The 16,069-nt window shown below is 44.6% G+C and overlaps 1 protein-coding gene across 1 annotated transcript; it reads left to right on the forward strand.

Annotated features, from left to right (window-relative positions):
• Nucleotides 1-7,054: 7,054 nt before the first annotated feature.
• LOC123180901 (ras-related protein Rab11D) lies at nt 7,055-12,188 on the forward strand. Its single transcript, XM_044593087.1, has 2 exons — nt 7,055-7,455; nt 11,437-12,188. The coding sequence occupies exons 1-2, from the start codon at nt 7,244-7,246 to the stop codon at nt 11,873-11,875; spliced, it is 651 nt and encodes a 216-aa protein (XP_044449022.1). The 5' UTR covers nt 7,055-7,243; the 3' UTR covers nt 11,876-12,188.
• The last annotated feature ends 3,881 nt before the right edge of the window (nt 12,189-16,069 follow it).

Below are 16,069 nucleotides of genomic sequence, written 5' to 3' on the forward strand. Positions count from 1 at the left end.
TGTGCAGAATAGGTGGCCCGACGTAGCTTTTCCAGGTCCAAATTTCCAGCTGCCGGAATTCTCCCTCTTTGTGTGAACCTTGCATATTATGAGAGAAAAGGCATTAGAATTACTCCGAAAACCATTATTATGCATAAAAACATCATAAATAACAGTAGGTAAACATGATGCAAAATGGACGTATCAACGTTTGCTGGGAGATAAGGCATTTGCGAACGTTTTTGCTAGCAGTTTCTTCAGATTCGCATAGCATTTTCTTCAGAACAGCATGTCAGTTTCTTCAGAGGAAGGCATTTTTATTCAAAAAACTGCCACTTCGGATCTTGCGTCGCAACTAAAACTGCCAGGAGCGTATTAGTAGGCTAGCTAGTGATCTATCAGTAACTTGTAAACACTAAGAGAACAGAAATAAGGAACGGCTAATAACTTGTAAACGCTGAGAACACAGAAATAAGGATCATGATGTGCATAGTAGTAAGAGTCGATCTGTTCGAAATGTTCACATGAGACTCATAGGCCTGGCATTGTAATATGTTCACATTAGTAGCCCAAATTCACAACCAACTAGTATGATTCCCATACATAAGATCAACATGTTAATGCATCTCAATGATTCACAGATCATATACAAATATGTGGCTCCAAAAGCAAAGATCTAGAAAAATATATGTTCTTCCTACTAACATGGATGCTTCTCTGGGCCAACATTCAGTACAAAGTGAAAGACAAATTTGTTTGTGAAGTTTACAAGTCCTCTTGCAAACGTAAGTGGTTTCACCAACAGCCGGAACCATGAGAATGAACCACACATGATGGAGGAACATCCACTTCAATATGATTTGGTCTTCTCTCGATCACACGGCGGGACTATTTTCAGAATACGAACTTTAACTTAGGCAAAATGATGCCCATTGTATAATCAGACCAAAGCAATGAAGCACCTAGTGTTGGCCAATAAATAGTACAATACTACTTTTATGCAGTCCATGAAGTGACTATCCAATCTTTTTGTGTCTATTTTCAAATGGCACTACATGCAGTGACTATACTATTCTCTTGTATAGTTCCACCAAAATTGCGGTCACTTTGTTTGTTTGCCAAATAGCAATGGGCAGACATCTATCTGCACAAATAACAAGCAGTTAGTAAACATATACCCCACCTTGTATTTTTGGTTTAAACACGTCTCTTCCGCTTAGCATCTGTCATGTTTTGCACTGGATAATTTGATACTGTCATGTTTTGCCCTGGACAATTTCGTATTGAATTGATTTGCTGGTACAGAGCAGAAATATAGCGCCTATTCTTCATCAGACCAAGGATATCCATGTTCGCAGTGATGGAAGAGGTGAAATCAATACAATCAAAATTGAACATCCAATCATTGAATCATGTCCTTCACCTCCAATGTAGGTCCACCCTGCCAATAAATTCACATGCAAACCACTAATATTACTATCTAATGACAGTACAAAAAGTGTAGCGAGATAATAGCAAACCATGTACCTTCGTAATGAACAGCTCATAGTGCCACCAATTGGATATAACGGTTTGGAAGAAAACATGCTCCTAATGTTGAACCATTTGGACTTTTTGTGAAGTTCCACTAAAATCGAGCATCCTTGTTTGCATAGATATTGAAAGTGTGATTACTATAAAAGTGGCACTAGTTGAAGCATAGACTCATAAATATAAGCATCCCAATTTTTTAATGGGAAAAGGTAGCAAGACTGTTTCTAACCACCTATTTGAAGGAATAAATAAGGCAACAACGGCTGATGTCAGGAAGGCATACATAGTATTTTCTTAAAAACTGAGCCATTCCTGACCTTTCCTCTTCTTTTAAGCATATTTTGTGCAGTTCAACTAAAATAAAATGCCATCACCGCCTGAGAATTCAGGAACACTATACAAAAAGAAATGACTTAACATTACATCATGATGTCAGGCATGTAATCGATAGGCATTAGAGACAAACATACAGACCTCCTCCGATAACATAATAAACATTAATTTTAACAAAGGTGTGACTAGCTTTACTGGGATAATTTGAGTGAACTCTACACCCTCTGTTCCTTAATATAAGACATTTTCGCAGTTCAATTTAAAGTACCCAAACGTCTAGTATTTAGAAAAACAGGTAGTAGTTTTCTTGAGCACATATTTGGAAAAGCTTGCCACACTTTATATATGTCCATACGCTAATGCAACACCATTCGAATAGTACAAATATACGTTAATCCAGTGGCTAGTGCAATAGTAGAGTAGTTTTTTATTACGGGGTACAATATAATGGTTTTACTGAACATATTTCCATAAGCTAACACTGGAAGATTTCTATAAGCATTAACAATACAAAATGTAAAGGTAACAAGTTTCAACATTGGTATACTAGCTGTGCAACAGCATTAAACCAAATACAAAAGTCTGAAGGTAACTAGCATTATTAACTAATGAAAAAAAATTGCAAACCATGTACCTTCAAGGTAAATATCAAACTCGAGGGGACCTCAAAATTGCTATCCCAATCTTGATAATCGATCAAACATAAAAACTTGATCGAACGAATCAAGAGAATAGCCGGAGGAGGAGGTGCCCACTCTTGACCTTTCCTCTTGTCTTCATAATTTTGTGTGCAGTTTAATCAAAATAAAATGACATCAGCACCTTGGCATTTTGGTGACAGTGTACAAAAAATTGACTTATCTCATGAAAGTGAGGTATGTAATCTATAAGCATTAATAGCGCAAAAATCCGAAGGTAGTAACAAGTTCCATCGTTGGTATACTGGTTGTGCAACAACATTAGAATGCCTTAGCTGAAAAATCTTTAATACATCCACAATCAACAGCTAACCCTGAAATAATCCAGTGACATTAAATGGCATTGCTTAAATTTATCGGTGGCATTAGACTGAGTGCGACATTAGCTAAATGTGGCATCACTTTAGCAGTAGCATTGCTTGACTTTACCGCTGACGTTATACTAACAGCAAAAAAGTGGCAACAAGAGCATGGGAGGCCCATTCGGACAGTGGGCGCACCAGTACGATGTACCTCCACGGACGCATAGAGTGGTGAGGGAGGTATGGTTGCCCAGAGCAACAAATATCCAGGCAGCATATGTGGATTACGTCCCATTTTTGTTCTCTTTAGCCACCTTTTTCCTATGTGAGGACAACAAACCGATCGACCTGGTCATTCTCTATTGCGTTGTCATGCCTTTCTACCCTTTTTCAACCAAGAGACACGAGACTCGTTCCTTAGCTACTGATTTTCCCCTTTTCAACCTAGATGCGGGTTCGATGCCTAGTCTCTTGGACAGTACTTTCTCCCTTCCTTTCCTTATTCAACCCAGACATGGATTAGTCTGCATGAAGTAGGGTTTCCTTTAATAGTGCAAATTAAGGTTTTCGTCTACGTGACCAGCAGAGCAGAGGATAGCAAATTGGGAAGATGGTGGAGTGGAAAAAGATCCACATGCAGCGACGTGGCAGATGGGGCAATAGAACAAGGGTATGGTTCGAAAAGAGGTAGCATACCCGAGGGTCGGCGGGAAGTGGCTTCGCTCGTGGTCGTCGTCCTCCGCACACACTACGGCAGCGAGCTTGGGGACGGAGGCCATCCCGCGCGGGTCCTAGGTCTGAGAGGACGGCCTTGTCGTCAGCGCGTGACCTCGCTCGCCGCCGACGAGCGCGTCAATGCTGCATGTCCTTTTCTTCCCCGGCGGATCTGTGACCACCGGTGAGGAGGAAGAGAGAGGCCGTATTTTTTAGATCTGGAGAGAGGATGATAGTGTGAGAAGCAAGTGCGCAGCCCTTAGCAAGAAAGCGTTGAAGCTCCAGCCTATATATCTTTTTTGATACTAGTACTAGAGGTGGAGTAGTGGTAGAGTAGTTTATATTTTCTTTTCATACACTACCAGTTAGTCGTGCTTCAAAACTGAACGGCACGCCATTAAAAAAATAAAGTCGAGAAATAATGCGGCACCTCGGGCCAACACGGCCAGGTCGCATTTTTGCACGAGAAATGACACACCATGGTTTGTTGACATGTGGCCCCGTTCCAACATGTTAGTGAGACGACGGCGAGTCCATTTGTACAATTTCTAAATGGACGTCTATGTAGGCCGGGCGCCTCTTCCTGTACCGTGGCAATCGTCCACCGCCTCTTCGCCTTTCCCTCTCGATTTGGAATTGCTGTCGCACGCTCTTCCTCCCTCCTCCATTTGCCTTCACCCTTCCTTCTGCCATTGTTCGATCGTCTTCTCCATGGAGGGAACAGGATTGGGAACGACCCCGTTATTTTTGCCCCGATCTGAAAGATGATGTGGTGGAGGAACTCATTGATCGGTGCGACGTCATCACCTCGGCTAGCATGGCAGGTTCGTTCAAGATCATTCTTGACTCAACTAATAACATCATTACAAAGAACCCAGGGCCCAGGAGTGGTTTGATCTCCCCTATCTTCTTTGCCATGACCCTACTCGTTGGCGCGCGGACGACGGAAGCCTCGCCTTGTGCAGGTTGATGCCGCTTGATAATGATACGTGTGATGTTAAGATGCCATAACTTGAGGGTAAGGCTTGGGCAGGCGCAAAGGAGATTGGGTTGTTTATATTGGGTACAACTACGAGCGGGAACTTGTGAATGTGTACACTCGTCACCGGGTTCCACTTTCAAAAATCTTAGACTGCCCTGAAGTTGAGCACACCGGTATTCTACGTACGTTCAAATATGACCATGGTGACTGTCGTCTACGGAAGATAGCAATTTGTCGAGTTCCCAAACCGCTCTTGGGTTATAGGAATGCTTGTGTTGTCGCTATCTTCGACAAGCTTGTTGCCGTCCTTCATACTTCGACTCGATGGATATTGCTCAAAAATCAGTTTCTATACACGGATGTGTACTGTGATGCAATTCAATACGAGGGTCTTGTGTTTATGACACCACTTCTGGCACTGTTTTCGCATGGGATCCTTATTGTTTCGGTACGTTTGTCTTCCACTGTAATTATAATTGTTTCATTCACCATGCATGTGAGTTAGTATCCCCGTACTAATTAACCTTCTTTGTTTCCAAGGTCCTGTCAACATTCCCCCATCGATACTTGGAAATTTTTAACGACGATGATGATCACGAGCAGGACCTACATACTCAGTGGCGCCTGACAACTTATTCTTATGGATCACCTCTTCATGTCTGTATACAGGGCACTGCTGATGTTACTAAGGAAGCAGGTGTTGTCTCCCATGGTCGCACTCTCCGGACCTATTCCAACATCCGTTTGCAGGGTATTCGGGATGGATACTAGTGTGCTAGCGCCAGCACCTTCTCCCTGATTCAATATTGATAGTCTTGATGTTACTAAGGAAGCAGGTGTTGTCTCCCATGGTCGCACTCTCCGGACCTATTCCAACATCCGTTTGCAGGGTATTCGGGATGGATACTAGTGTGCTAGCGCCAGCACCTTCTCCCTGATTCAATATTGATAGTCTTGAAGAAAACTCGCTCTTCCTTGGACTAAACTATCCACTGATGGTGAAAGGCGATCCAGCTGCTGTTGGCACAATGTTACTACCATTTATGAGAAGCAACTGTATCTATACCTCGGACATTGCTATGCTTCCCTACCCTGGCTATCACAATATGCGTCCTAATATAGGCCGCTTCAGCCTGGATGATGATTCTTGCGTTGGTATCGAGATTGACAATAGCTGGCTCTGCCCAGAGAATTATTTCTGGTTCAAAGCAAGCATTTCCAGCGCCAAGGATTGGTTGGCCTGAAGTTTATTTCATCGCTTTGTTATTTGTTGTATGAGAAAAACTTTATTATTTATAATGTATCCTCGTTGTCGTTGTGGGTTGATGACCTGTTATATGTAATACTAAATGATATGCCCGTGATAAACTTAATAAATTTATGAATGGCTTTCGAGTTGCTTCTCAAAGTGGGTGCTGCGACAAGGCAAAAATATATTTTCTGAATACATAATTGTACGTGCATTGCAACAGGTTATCGGATGAGTCCAATCAATTAAATATGTGAACCTATTTTATATGTTTGATGTGTTGAACTATCATTTGCATCGATGTGTGATGCATGTTATAATGTGTGAGATCATCCTATTTTGATTTGCAAACACTATTACTGCTGCGCTGAACTATCATTCATATTTATAATTGAAATGATCAAGTTCTTCTAAAAAGAAGTGACAGAGGACCCTATTGGTAGAGACTGCGGTGGTAGGTTCTCACAGCTTACTGCAAAATCTTTGCCATTTGCGATTACAGGGGACCCTACTGCCAGACCGCCTGGCGGTAGGGTATGAAACCCTACCGTAAAATCCCGTCGTGTTTCTGTTACAGAACCTGGCGCACGCGCAGCACCTGACACACCCTAGTGCCAAGGAAGGGGGTATCCGGTGCTCCCAGCCTTGGGGTACTCCCGGTACTCCAAGGTCAAAAAATATTTTCTTTAATGTTTCAAAAATTTCTGAAAAAGGTTGTGAATGTTCACATGAATGTACCTACAAGCCCTAAAAATTTTAGATCCAAACTCGAAACACACATCGCGAAACAAAAATGTGAAATCTAGCATGAATAGTGTAAAGAAGAGACAAAATCAACCTTGTCATTATTCAGATATGGATTTCTTTTTTTTTTCTCAATGTACATTTCAATTTTGGATCTGAAATTTTTAGAGGGTGTAGTGACATTCATTGTGAACATTCTCATTTTTTCCGGAATTTTTGAAATATTTAAAAATATTTTTTGACATTGAAGCACTGGGAGTACCCAAAGGCTGAGAGCATTAGATATTTTCTCCGCCAAGAAAAGTGACGGTAGCTTTAACCACCTTATCGTTGTTCACAATGGTGATAGTTTCGTTAGGACACGTCAGCTCAAAATAGTTGGTTGACGATGGCTACCGTTAACCTATCGCTTGAAGACGACTGCCGTTAACCTATGAGGTCTGCCAGTAGGCTATGCAACCCCACCGTTGTGAATCGTGCGCAGTAGAAAAAGAGTCAAGTCCTGAAATATTTTCAAACATTGTCAGATCGGGCTAAACTTCGGCAAAGGGTAAAACACGAAATTTGGCCTCGCTTCGACTCAAATCAAAAGCCCAAACTCCGACACGCAGCGCTCCGCCCACGCGCACTTCAGCTCCACGACCAACACGCCTCGCTCGCTCACTCCTCCGGCTGCCGCCAACGCCGCCGTTCTGCACCAGCGAAGACGATGGCGAGCGGGGAGAAGGTGGACTATGTATTTAAAGTGGTGCTGATCGGGGACTCGGCCGTCGGCAAGTCGCAGATCCTGGCGCGGTTCGCGCGCAACGAGTTCAGCCTCGACTCCAAGGCCACCATCGGTGTCGAGTTCCAGACGCGCACGCTCGTCATCGACCACAAGTCCGTCAAGGCCCAGATCTGGGACACCGCCGGCCAGGAGAGGCAAGAACCTACTGCTCTCCTGCACTTCGATTTCATCCCATCTTTTCGCCTAGATCTGCCCCCTCCCATGACATGGCAATTTCCCTGAGGATTTCTCAGTGTTTCGCTGTGTGGCTTGCTTGGTGCCGAGTAGTGAGCTAACACAGTTCGCTCTCGTTTTATGGTTCAGACTAGTCCGTAATTTTTGTTACGTTTATATCGCTACCTTGTTTGTGCGTTTATGCTCTGTAGAATGTCTTGGTCACTATAGATGTACAGCGTACCTTCGTACGGTTGTTAAAATGGTAGATCTCTACTCCACCGTGGTTGAAGTGGATGATTTGCCTTGCACTCTGCCAAAATGGGCAGGGTAATTTGATACAGACCATAGATCCGCCATGCGATGCTTGAGCTTGAAGCCTGGCCGCTAAGATCTTGTTAGTTGGATTGATGGAGAGGAGATTTTGTAACCACGGATGGAAAATTTACTACTAAATAAAACAGCTTTGGTAAATGGTGTCAAATTTAGCAAGGTATGGGTGGTAATCAAGATTATTTATTGGATATTCTATGTACTTAAGTGGTCTGTTACTTGTGACTTGTGAGATACAATCTTTTGGTTGAATGGGTGATGAATATATTTGGCATTAGGCAAGTTGGAATAATAGGAATATAGGATGGGTTAACATTGAAAATGTATGATACTTTGCCTTATCACCTACATCTGTTCTTTTAGTTGAAGAAAGTATTCCCCTATTATCTCTGCCTTTAATTTAAATTTGTTTATAGAAAGATTATTTCACTTTTGAGGTGCAAACACTTGGTACTGTTGCATATGAGTCACTAGAGTTTTTGGCACATCCTCTTTTTTTAAGTTTGTTGATGGAAAAGAGTCTCATACATTCTCATGGCATGTGAATCCTCATTATATCCTATTCAGTGATGTCGAATGACATTTTTCTATTCAAAGCATTAGATCGTGCTTGAGAAACAAGTTAACAAATTTTCACGAATCTACCAGTCCTTATCCAGTTAATATTCTTGACTAGACAGGAGCAGCAAAGTTGATTTGCAAATCAAATGTGTGTACACGTGATCATTTGATTACCTTACAGTCATTAACTTGGTGACTCGTCTCTCACTCATTACTCATTTCAGTTAGATTCTTTAATTGCAAATAATAAGGTCATGCCACGCTCATTCTCCCCATGATCTCATGGAAAAAGGGTGGCCAAAGTGCTTGTACTTCTAGAAGAACAATCTCATATGTTTTGTGAATGAGCCAAAACATTGATATGCCTGTTTCTGAGTTAGTTATTTATAATAGTGTGCAACCAGTTGACAGTTGTTGGATTGACATACTAGTGAAATTAACTAAAGCGTCAGTGTTAGATTGTTATTTGTGGGAAAAAAAACCAAGTGTTGCATTAAATTCAATAATTTATGGCTTATTTCTTTAAAAATTAATGCACTTCTTGAATATTTCAGCGGAGCCAAAAACTAAGGCATAATTTATTCTTGAAGTCGAAAAAATGCGACTTAGATCTCTTCTGTGATTTCCAATCAGGAGACTTGGGGTACAAATATTTAGTTTATAATTTCTGGGATTTGTCTCTTGTTTATAGATGTGATTTTTAACTGTTCCATCAAGCTAAAGAATTCGTTTAGTTCCTTCAGCTGTGTTTGTACTTTACTTTCCTGATATGGTCTTTAAGTTCCAATTCATCTATTGTTATTGTATTATTAAAACAAGGGGCAAACAAGCCACCACCCGTGTCCCCATAGACCAAATTATCTGCTACATTGACTGTTATGGTGGGTCCTAATTTTAATGTTACAGATTTAAAATCAAACTATGTACACATCTCTGAGCTACAATTTTTTTTGAGAAGTCCTATATAATAATAAACAAACAAAACCAGCAGCGAGCCACCAATAAAACCAATTGGATCCAGCATGTACTAGATGTAATGACATCATGACTTAAGTCAGCAATTAATCAACATGTTGTACGTAGGTTTAGGGTACTTATGGGTTCGTAAACATATGACTTTCACATATTTTCGCCCCTCGTTTGAAAGTATATGGCTTCGAAGAATGTGCGTGGTCGATTTGTTTTAAGTTGGACTACCAACAGATAAAAAAACATATTGGCAAAGTAAAATTTCATAGTACCATTCATCATTAATAATGTTTTTATAATTATTTAGTAGCATGTGGCTGCAAAAACCAATGGTAAAAGATGCATATTGGAAACCATGCCAATATGTTGAACGCCATCTAATTACGTGGGCGGAGCAAGTATTGCATCGTATAAATTGCCAAATAACAATTAATTTGGATCGGAGAAGTCGTACTAGAGCTGCGACAATTAATTTGGATCGGAGGGAGTATTTGTCTTTATTGCTAAGGCGGACACAATGGTGGCTTTAAGTGAGTGAGATAGATGTTCATTTATTTTTCCAGTGAATATGCACTTATAATTGTATTTTTGGAAGATAACAGTTTGACATGTCTAGCACTAGCAATATGATAAACATCAGCCTAAATTTAAGTCCAGAAGATGCTGAAGTGAGGTGAGGAGGCTGACTGATAATAACCCTGAATGCATGGGTAGGAGAAATAAGCAAAAACAGGGGCATGATTAGGAAAAAAAAAACTATGATGAGAGGGACTTGAAAAACAAGCAGATAACTTTTAAGCAATGAATTATGGAAGTATGCAATGGGACATTTCAGTTGTGCTAAAAAAGGTCAATGCAAAACAGCATAGACAATATGAGAAAGAACAGTCAGTGATGAAAGTGAGATGATTTATTGTCAAATATTTGATAATAGATGGTCACTTGACATAGAGTTAAATCTAAGATTAACTAGGGAGGAAGCATATAGATGCATGACGCTGTAACAATTGAAAATCATCATAACAAATCCAAGTTTGACAAATCCAATGAGGTGGGTGGACACAGAAAGATCACGAGGCTCAAGTAGGAGAGTAGTTAGTGAAAATTTCATCAAAAAACTATTAGTAAGAAGATAAACATGATGCACTTGGTCTTATGTTGGTCATGTTTATCATAACAAGCTGGTGCACTTAACAGCAATATTACCATTGAGGTGTGATCATGTTTCCACGAGACTTTCATTTCAAATATGTTTTGAATGATGGTTGATTGCATGACATTTTCTAAAGAAAAAATATATAACAATATATATTAAATTGTCTTGCCACGCAAGCGTGTAGCCCATTGTTAGTTACCCACTTTTTATCTGCCACTGATCTCTTGAACTGCGCACAAGCATAAATACCCTCAAATTTATATAGTTCAAAGTTCCAAAATTGGGCAACTACTTGTAACAATTTCTTTGGGTGTTCTCAGATGCTCTCCTATTGTAGGCTATGAGAATGAACAACTACTTGCAATGTTCTATTCAAATGCTTTCACTAACTTTTCCTCCTGTAACTAGTTGTCTAAAACCAGGTCATGTGCTGCTTACGTATCTATTTTTTTGCCACCAGAGCTTTGTTGTTTCTGGCTGCTTTTACTTTTTCCATCTCGTTTAAACCGTGTCTGGTTTTTGCACTTGTATTCTGTGGAATAGGTTGCGTCCTACAAGCTCTATAGTTGCATGCTACTCCCTCCGTTCCTAAATATAAGTCTTTTTAAGAGTTCAAATGGACTACAACATACGAATGTATATAGACACATTTTAGAGTGTAGATTCACTCATTTTGCTTTGTATGTAGTCACTTGTTGAAATATCTAAAAAGACTTATATTTGGGAACGGAGGGAGTATATTTTAGAGAACTGTACTACACATGCAGTTGTGAACTGTGGGTAGGAAAAGGCAACATTCCTAGCTGGTTGAGTTGGAGAAAATATTTGTGGTTTTCTCTAGTTAAAGTGTGAAGCTTTAGTGCCCTACTATTCGATATGTTTGCTCAACGTTGTTGTACGCCCAGTTACCAACTTCACATGCTGTTTGTTTCAATTACTGCAGGTACAGAGCTGTCACGAGTGCATATTACAGAGGCGCTTTGGGAGCTCTGCTAGTCTATGACATCACCAAGCGCCAGAGCTTTGACCACATACCTCGCTGGCTGGAGGAACTCCGAGGTCATGCAGACAAAAACATTGTCATCATGCTGGTTGGCAATAAGAGCGACCTTGAAGATGAGCGGGCTGTTAGCACTGAGGATGCCAAAGAGTTTGCCGAGAAGGAGAACCTCTTCTTCCTGGAGACGTCCGCGCTGCAGGCCACCAATGTCGAAAGCGCCTTCCAGACTGTCTTGTCAGAGATCTTCAAGATCCACAGCAAGAAGAACATTGTGACCGACCCAAAGGCCAATGGTGCTGCGCCGCCGCTGGCTGGCAAGAAGGTTCTTGTCCCAGGCCCAGCACAGGAGATCCCAAAGAGCAAGTGCTGCAGTTCTATGTAATCTCTGCTACCAGATTTGTTGGATTTGTGTGTGTTTTGATTCACGCTGTCTGGATATAGATCCCTACTGAGATAGTCTTAGGTTTCAAGTATTGGTTCATTTGTGAGACGGATGGGGTCGGTGGCAGAGCAAGATTTTGCACTCATCTCCACTGACTATGAGGTTAGGGAGTGAGCAAATGAACTCCCTTTTCATAGGTCCGAGCCGTGGGATTGATTATCAATTGCCGTGTATGATGACTCAGAACACCGTCAAGCCTTTATGTAATGTTATACATATATTATATACTAGCTCATATGCTGATGCGTTGCTACGGGAGAAGAACAAAAAAACTCTTAGCTCAAAAATGTTCTATGATATGATGGGATGGAGCTTACAAAACATCTTATATGTATTTTTTTCCGAAACGGAGGCAAAGATTGCCTCATCTATTAATTAAGCAGAAAAGAATTGCCCAGTTAATTATGGAAAACCGGGCAAAAACAGGAACAACAAGGGCCAAGCTGACTCTCATAGACTGAAACACACATGGCAAAGCCTACCCTTATCGACGACAAGTCGACCTGCGGCCAGACAACACAACTCTGACTCTAACGGAGAACAAAACCAGGCACGACTGGCACCATGGAAGATCGCCGAACGGGCCACCTGCAGCCAGTCATCGTACACCACAGGGCCCCGCCGCCGCAGCTTCGACTCCACAACAACAAGCAAACCGAGACAAAATCATGGACACGCCGGAGAAGAGCCAACTACCGCAACCATTGCCGCGTCGCCGACATCGCTCCCACCATCATCGTTGCCACAGAAGTCTGGTCGCCACAGAGATTCACTGGGGGCCGCCGCCCCGACATCCACCGCTCCGTCGCGCCCAGCGCAATCAACCGACACCGCCTTCCGGGGCCGCCGCCCCGACATAGCACCTCCACTCGAGCAGCAACGCCGCACAACCCAGCTGCCCGCAGCCCACGCTGCTCAGGGCAACCGCTCGCAGACCACGGACGTCGCACCACATCCGGGGCCGCCACCCCAACGTAAAGTCAGACCGCCCTCTTTGGGGTGCATCAACCGAGCCGAGACCTCTACCGCCCAAGCGGTACAAGGATGCCACCAACCAATGTCGAGATAGAGGCCCACCTCATAGAGCTGCCAGTGGAGCTGCCGCCCCGACGTCCACTGTCCCCGACGACGAAGAGATCAGTGCAAACTGCAACATACTGACTCTCCAAGACGACGCCTCAAAGAAGGAAACGACGTAGCTGCCGTCATCGCCCGCTTCGACCATCCGAAGCTAGGGATTTCTCGTGGAGAGTCGTGCAATGGAGCACCACGGCAACACCTTCAAGAAGGGGAACGACACCATGGCCATGGCGCCACTGTTGCCGGCACCGACCCAAGGTCAGCGCTAGGCTTTTACGCGGAGCTCCTCCACACCTCCGAATCCGAGCAGATCCGAAGCACTGCGCAGACACAATCTCCATGGTCGACATCCACCGGCTCCACCTTCCGGCAGCGCCAAGCACCACCCAAGACGGAGAACCACCACGGTTCCCAGCCGCAGCCATGAGCCATATGCGCCAACGCACGCCATGCGCGCCACCACGCGCCTGCCGGAGACCGGAAGATGCCAGATCAGTTGCGCCGCGCCTACAGGACAGCCAAGGCCATCCTCCCTCGAGCACCGATGCACCCCGCGTTCCGCGCGGCAGTAGGACGCCGCGGACACCCACCAATGGCCACCGAGGATTCGCGCCGCAGCACGCCAGATCCGAAGCGCGCGCGGCAGCCCCTATGCCTGCGCCCCACCTCGCGCGGCGCCACTCCCGTCTACACCAACCCGCGCACCGAGCGCCGCCGCGCCGTCCTGCAGCCTCACCGCGCTGCCCTGCAGCCTCGTCGCGCCGCCCTGACTGACCGCGAGCCAGAATCCCCCCAACGTGACCGGCCCGCGCCGCTCGCCTAGGAGGAGGAAGATGCCCCCCCCCCGCCGCCGAGCCGCATGGGCTTCGCCCGGCGACTCCTGCCGGCGGCGGCGAGGGGAGGGGACGTCGGCGTGTGGCTCTGGCGGCGGCTAGGGCTCGCTCCCTGGTCGCCCGCGGGAGTGACCGAGGGAAGCGTCAGGGTATCCTAATAACATCTTATATTATGGGATAGACGAAAACATAGCTACCTGGAAGCACATCCCTTTGATTGCCCCATCGTAGAGGCACCTGGGGAGCACATCCCTTTGATTGCCCCATCGTTTTGTACGCCAAAATAAGACGGAAGTAGAACATAGCTGACGCCAACACATAAATGGAGCAACTCTTTAACACAGTGTTAACAACACATAAATGCAATATGCAAAAACACCTTATATTATGGGACAGAGGGAGTAGAACATAGCCACACCTAGAAAAAACAGGTATTTACTGCAGGTTCTTCACTGGCTTTTGTGTTTTAGGCAGGTTTAATTCCCCCCTCCCCAGTGCGTGGTAAGAAGATGATAGATATTTTCACCGTTCTTGGCATATCCCATGCACTCCAGAAAATTCCCCTTTGTCGGTTGCCCATGTCCACTCCTTTCCTCCTCCCACCGTCTCACGTCCCCCTTCTCCTCTTCCTCCACCACCACCCCTGTTGGGGAACGTAGTAATTTCAAAAAATTTCCTACGCACACGCAAGATCATGGTGATGCATAGCAACGAGAGGGGAGAGTGTTGTCCACGTACCCTCGTAGAACGAAAGCGGAAGCGTTAGCACAACGCGGTTGATGTAGTCATACGTCTTCACGATCCGACCGATCAAGTACCGAACGCACGACACCTCCGAGTTCAGCACACGTTCAGCCCGATGACGTCCCTCGAACTCCGATCCAGCCGAGTGTTGAGGGAGAGTTTCGTCAGCACGACCGCGTGGTGACGATGATGATGCTCTACCGACGCAGGGCTTCGCCTAAGCACCGCTACAGTATTATCGAGGTGGACTATGGTGGAGGGGGGCACCGCACACGGCTAAAAGATCAAACGATCAATTGTTGTGTCTAGGGTGCCCCTGCCCCCGTATATAAAGGAGCAAGGGGGGGGAGGTGCGGCCGGCCAGGAGGAGGCGCGCCAGGAGGAGTCCTACTCCCACCGGGAGTAGGACTCCCTCCCTTCCTTGTTGGACTAGGAGAGGAGAGGGAAGGAGAGAGGGGGAAAGGAAAGGGGGGCGCCGCCCCCCCTCCTTGTCCAATTCGGACTTGGGGGGGGGGGGGAGGAGCGCGCGGCTGCCCCTTGGCCGCCTCTCCTCTTCCACCAATTGGGCCCATGAGGCCCAATAGCCTCGGGGGGGGGGGGGGCGTTCCGGTAACCCCCCGGTACTCCGGTATATATCCGATAACCCCCGGAACCATTCCGGTGTCCGAATATAGTCATACAATATATCAATCTTCATGTCTTGACCATTTCGAGACTCCTCGTCATGTCCGTGATCACATCTGGGACTCCGAACAACCTTCGGTACATCAAAACATATAAACTCATAATATAATTGTCATCGAAACGTTAAGCGTGCGGACCCTATGGGTTCGAGAACTATGTAGACATGACCGAGACACGTCTTCGGTCAATAACCAATAGCGGAAGCTAGATGCTCATATTGGCTCCCACATATTCTACGAAGATCTTTATCGGTCAAATCGCATAACAACATACGTTGTTCCCTTTGTCATCGGTATGTTACTTGCCCGAGATTCGATCGTCGGTATCTCAATACCTAGTTCAATCTCGTTACCGGCAAGTCTCTTTACTCGTTCCGTAATACATCATCCCGCAACTAACTCATTAGTTACAATGCTTGCAAGCTTTATAGTGATGTGCATTACCGAGTGGGCCCAGAGATACCTCTCCGACAATCGGAGTGGCAAATCCTAATCTCGAAATACGCCAACCCAACAAGTACCTTCGGAGACACCTGTAGAGCACCTTTATAATCACCCAGTTACGTTGTGACGTTTGGTAGCACACAAAGTGTTCCTCCGGTAAACGGGAGTTGCATAATCTCATAGTCATAGGAACATGTATAAGTCATGAAGAAAGCAATAGCAACATACTAAATGATCAAGTGCTAAGCTAACGAAATGGGTCAAGTCAATCACATCATTCTCTAATGATGTGATCCCGTTAATCAAATGACAACTCATGTCTATGGCTACGAAACTTAACCATCTTTGAT

Source organism: Triticum aestivum, chromosome 1D (genome assembly GCF_018294505.1).
Source record: "Triticum aestivum cultivar Chinese Spring chromosome 1D, IWGSC CS RefSeq v2.1, whole genome shotgun sequence".
NCBI lineage: Eukaryota > Viridiplantae > Streptophyta > Magnoliopsida > Poales > Poaceae > Triticum > Triticum aestivum.

What these genes read in the sequence shown, in the direction of transcription:
- LOC123180901 (XM_044593087.1), top strand. Translation starts at nt 7,244, where the DNA reads ATGGCGAGCGGGGAGAAGGTGGACTATGTATTTAAAGTGGTGCTGATC. An exon ending in GACACCGCCGGCCAGGAGAG is followed by an intron (nt 7,456 to 11,436) that starts GCAAGAACCTAC and finishes CAATTACTGCAG; the next exon opens with GTACAGAGCTGTCACGAGTG.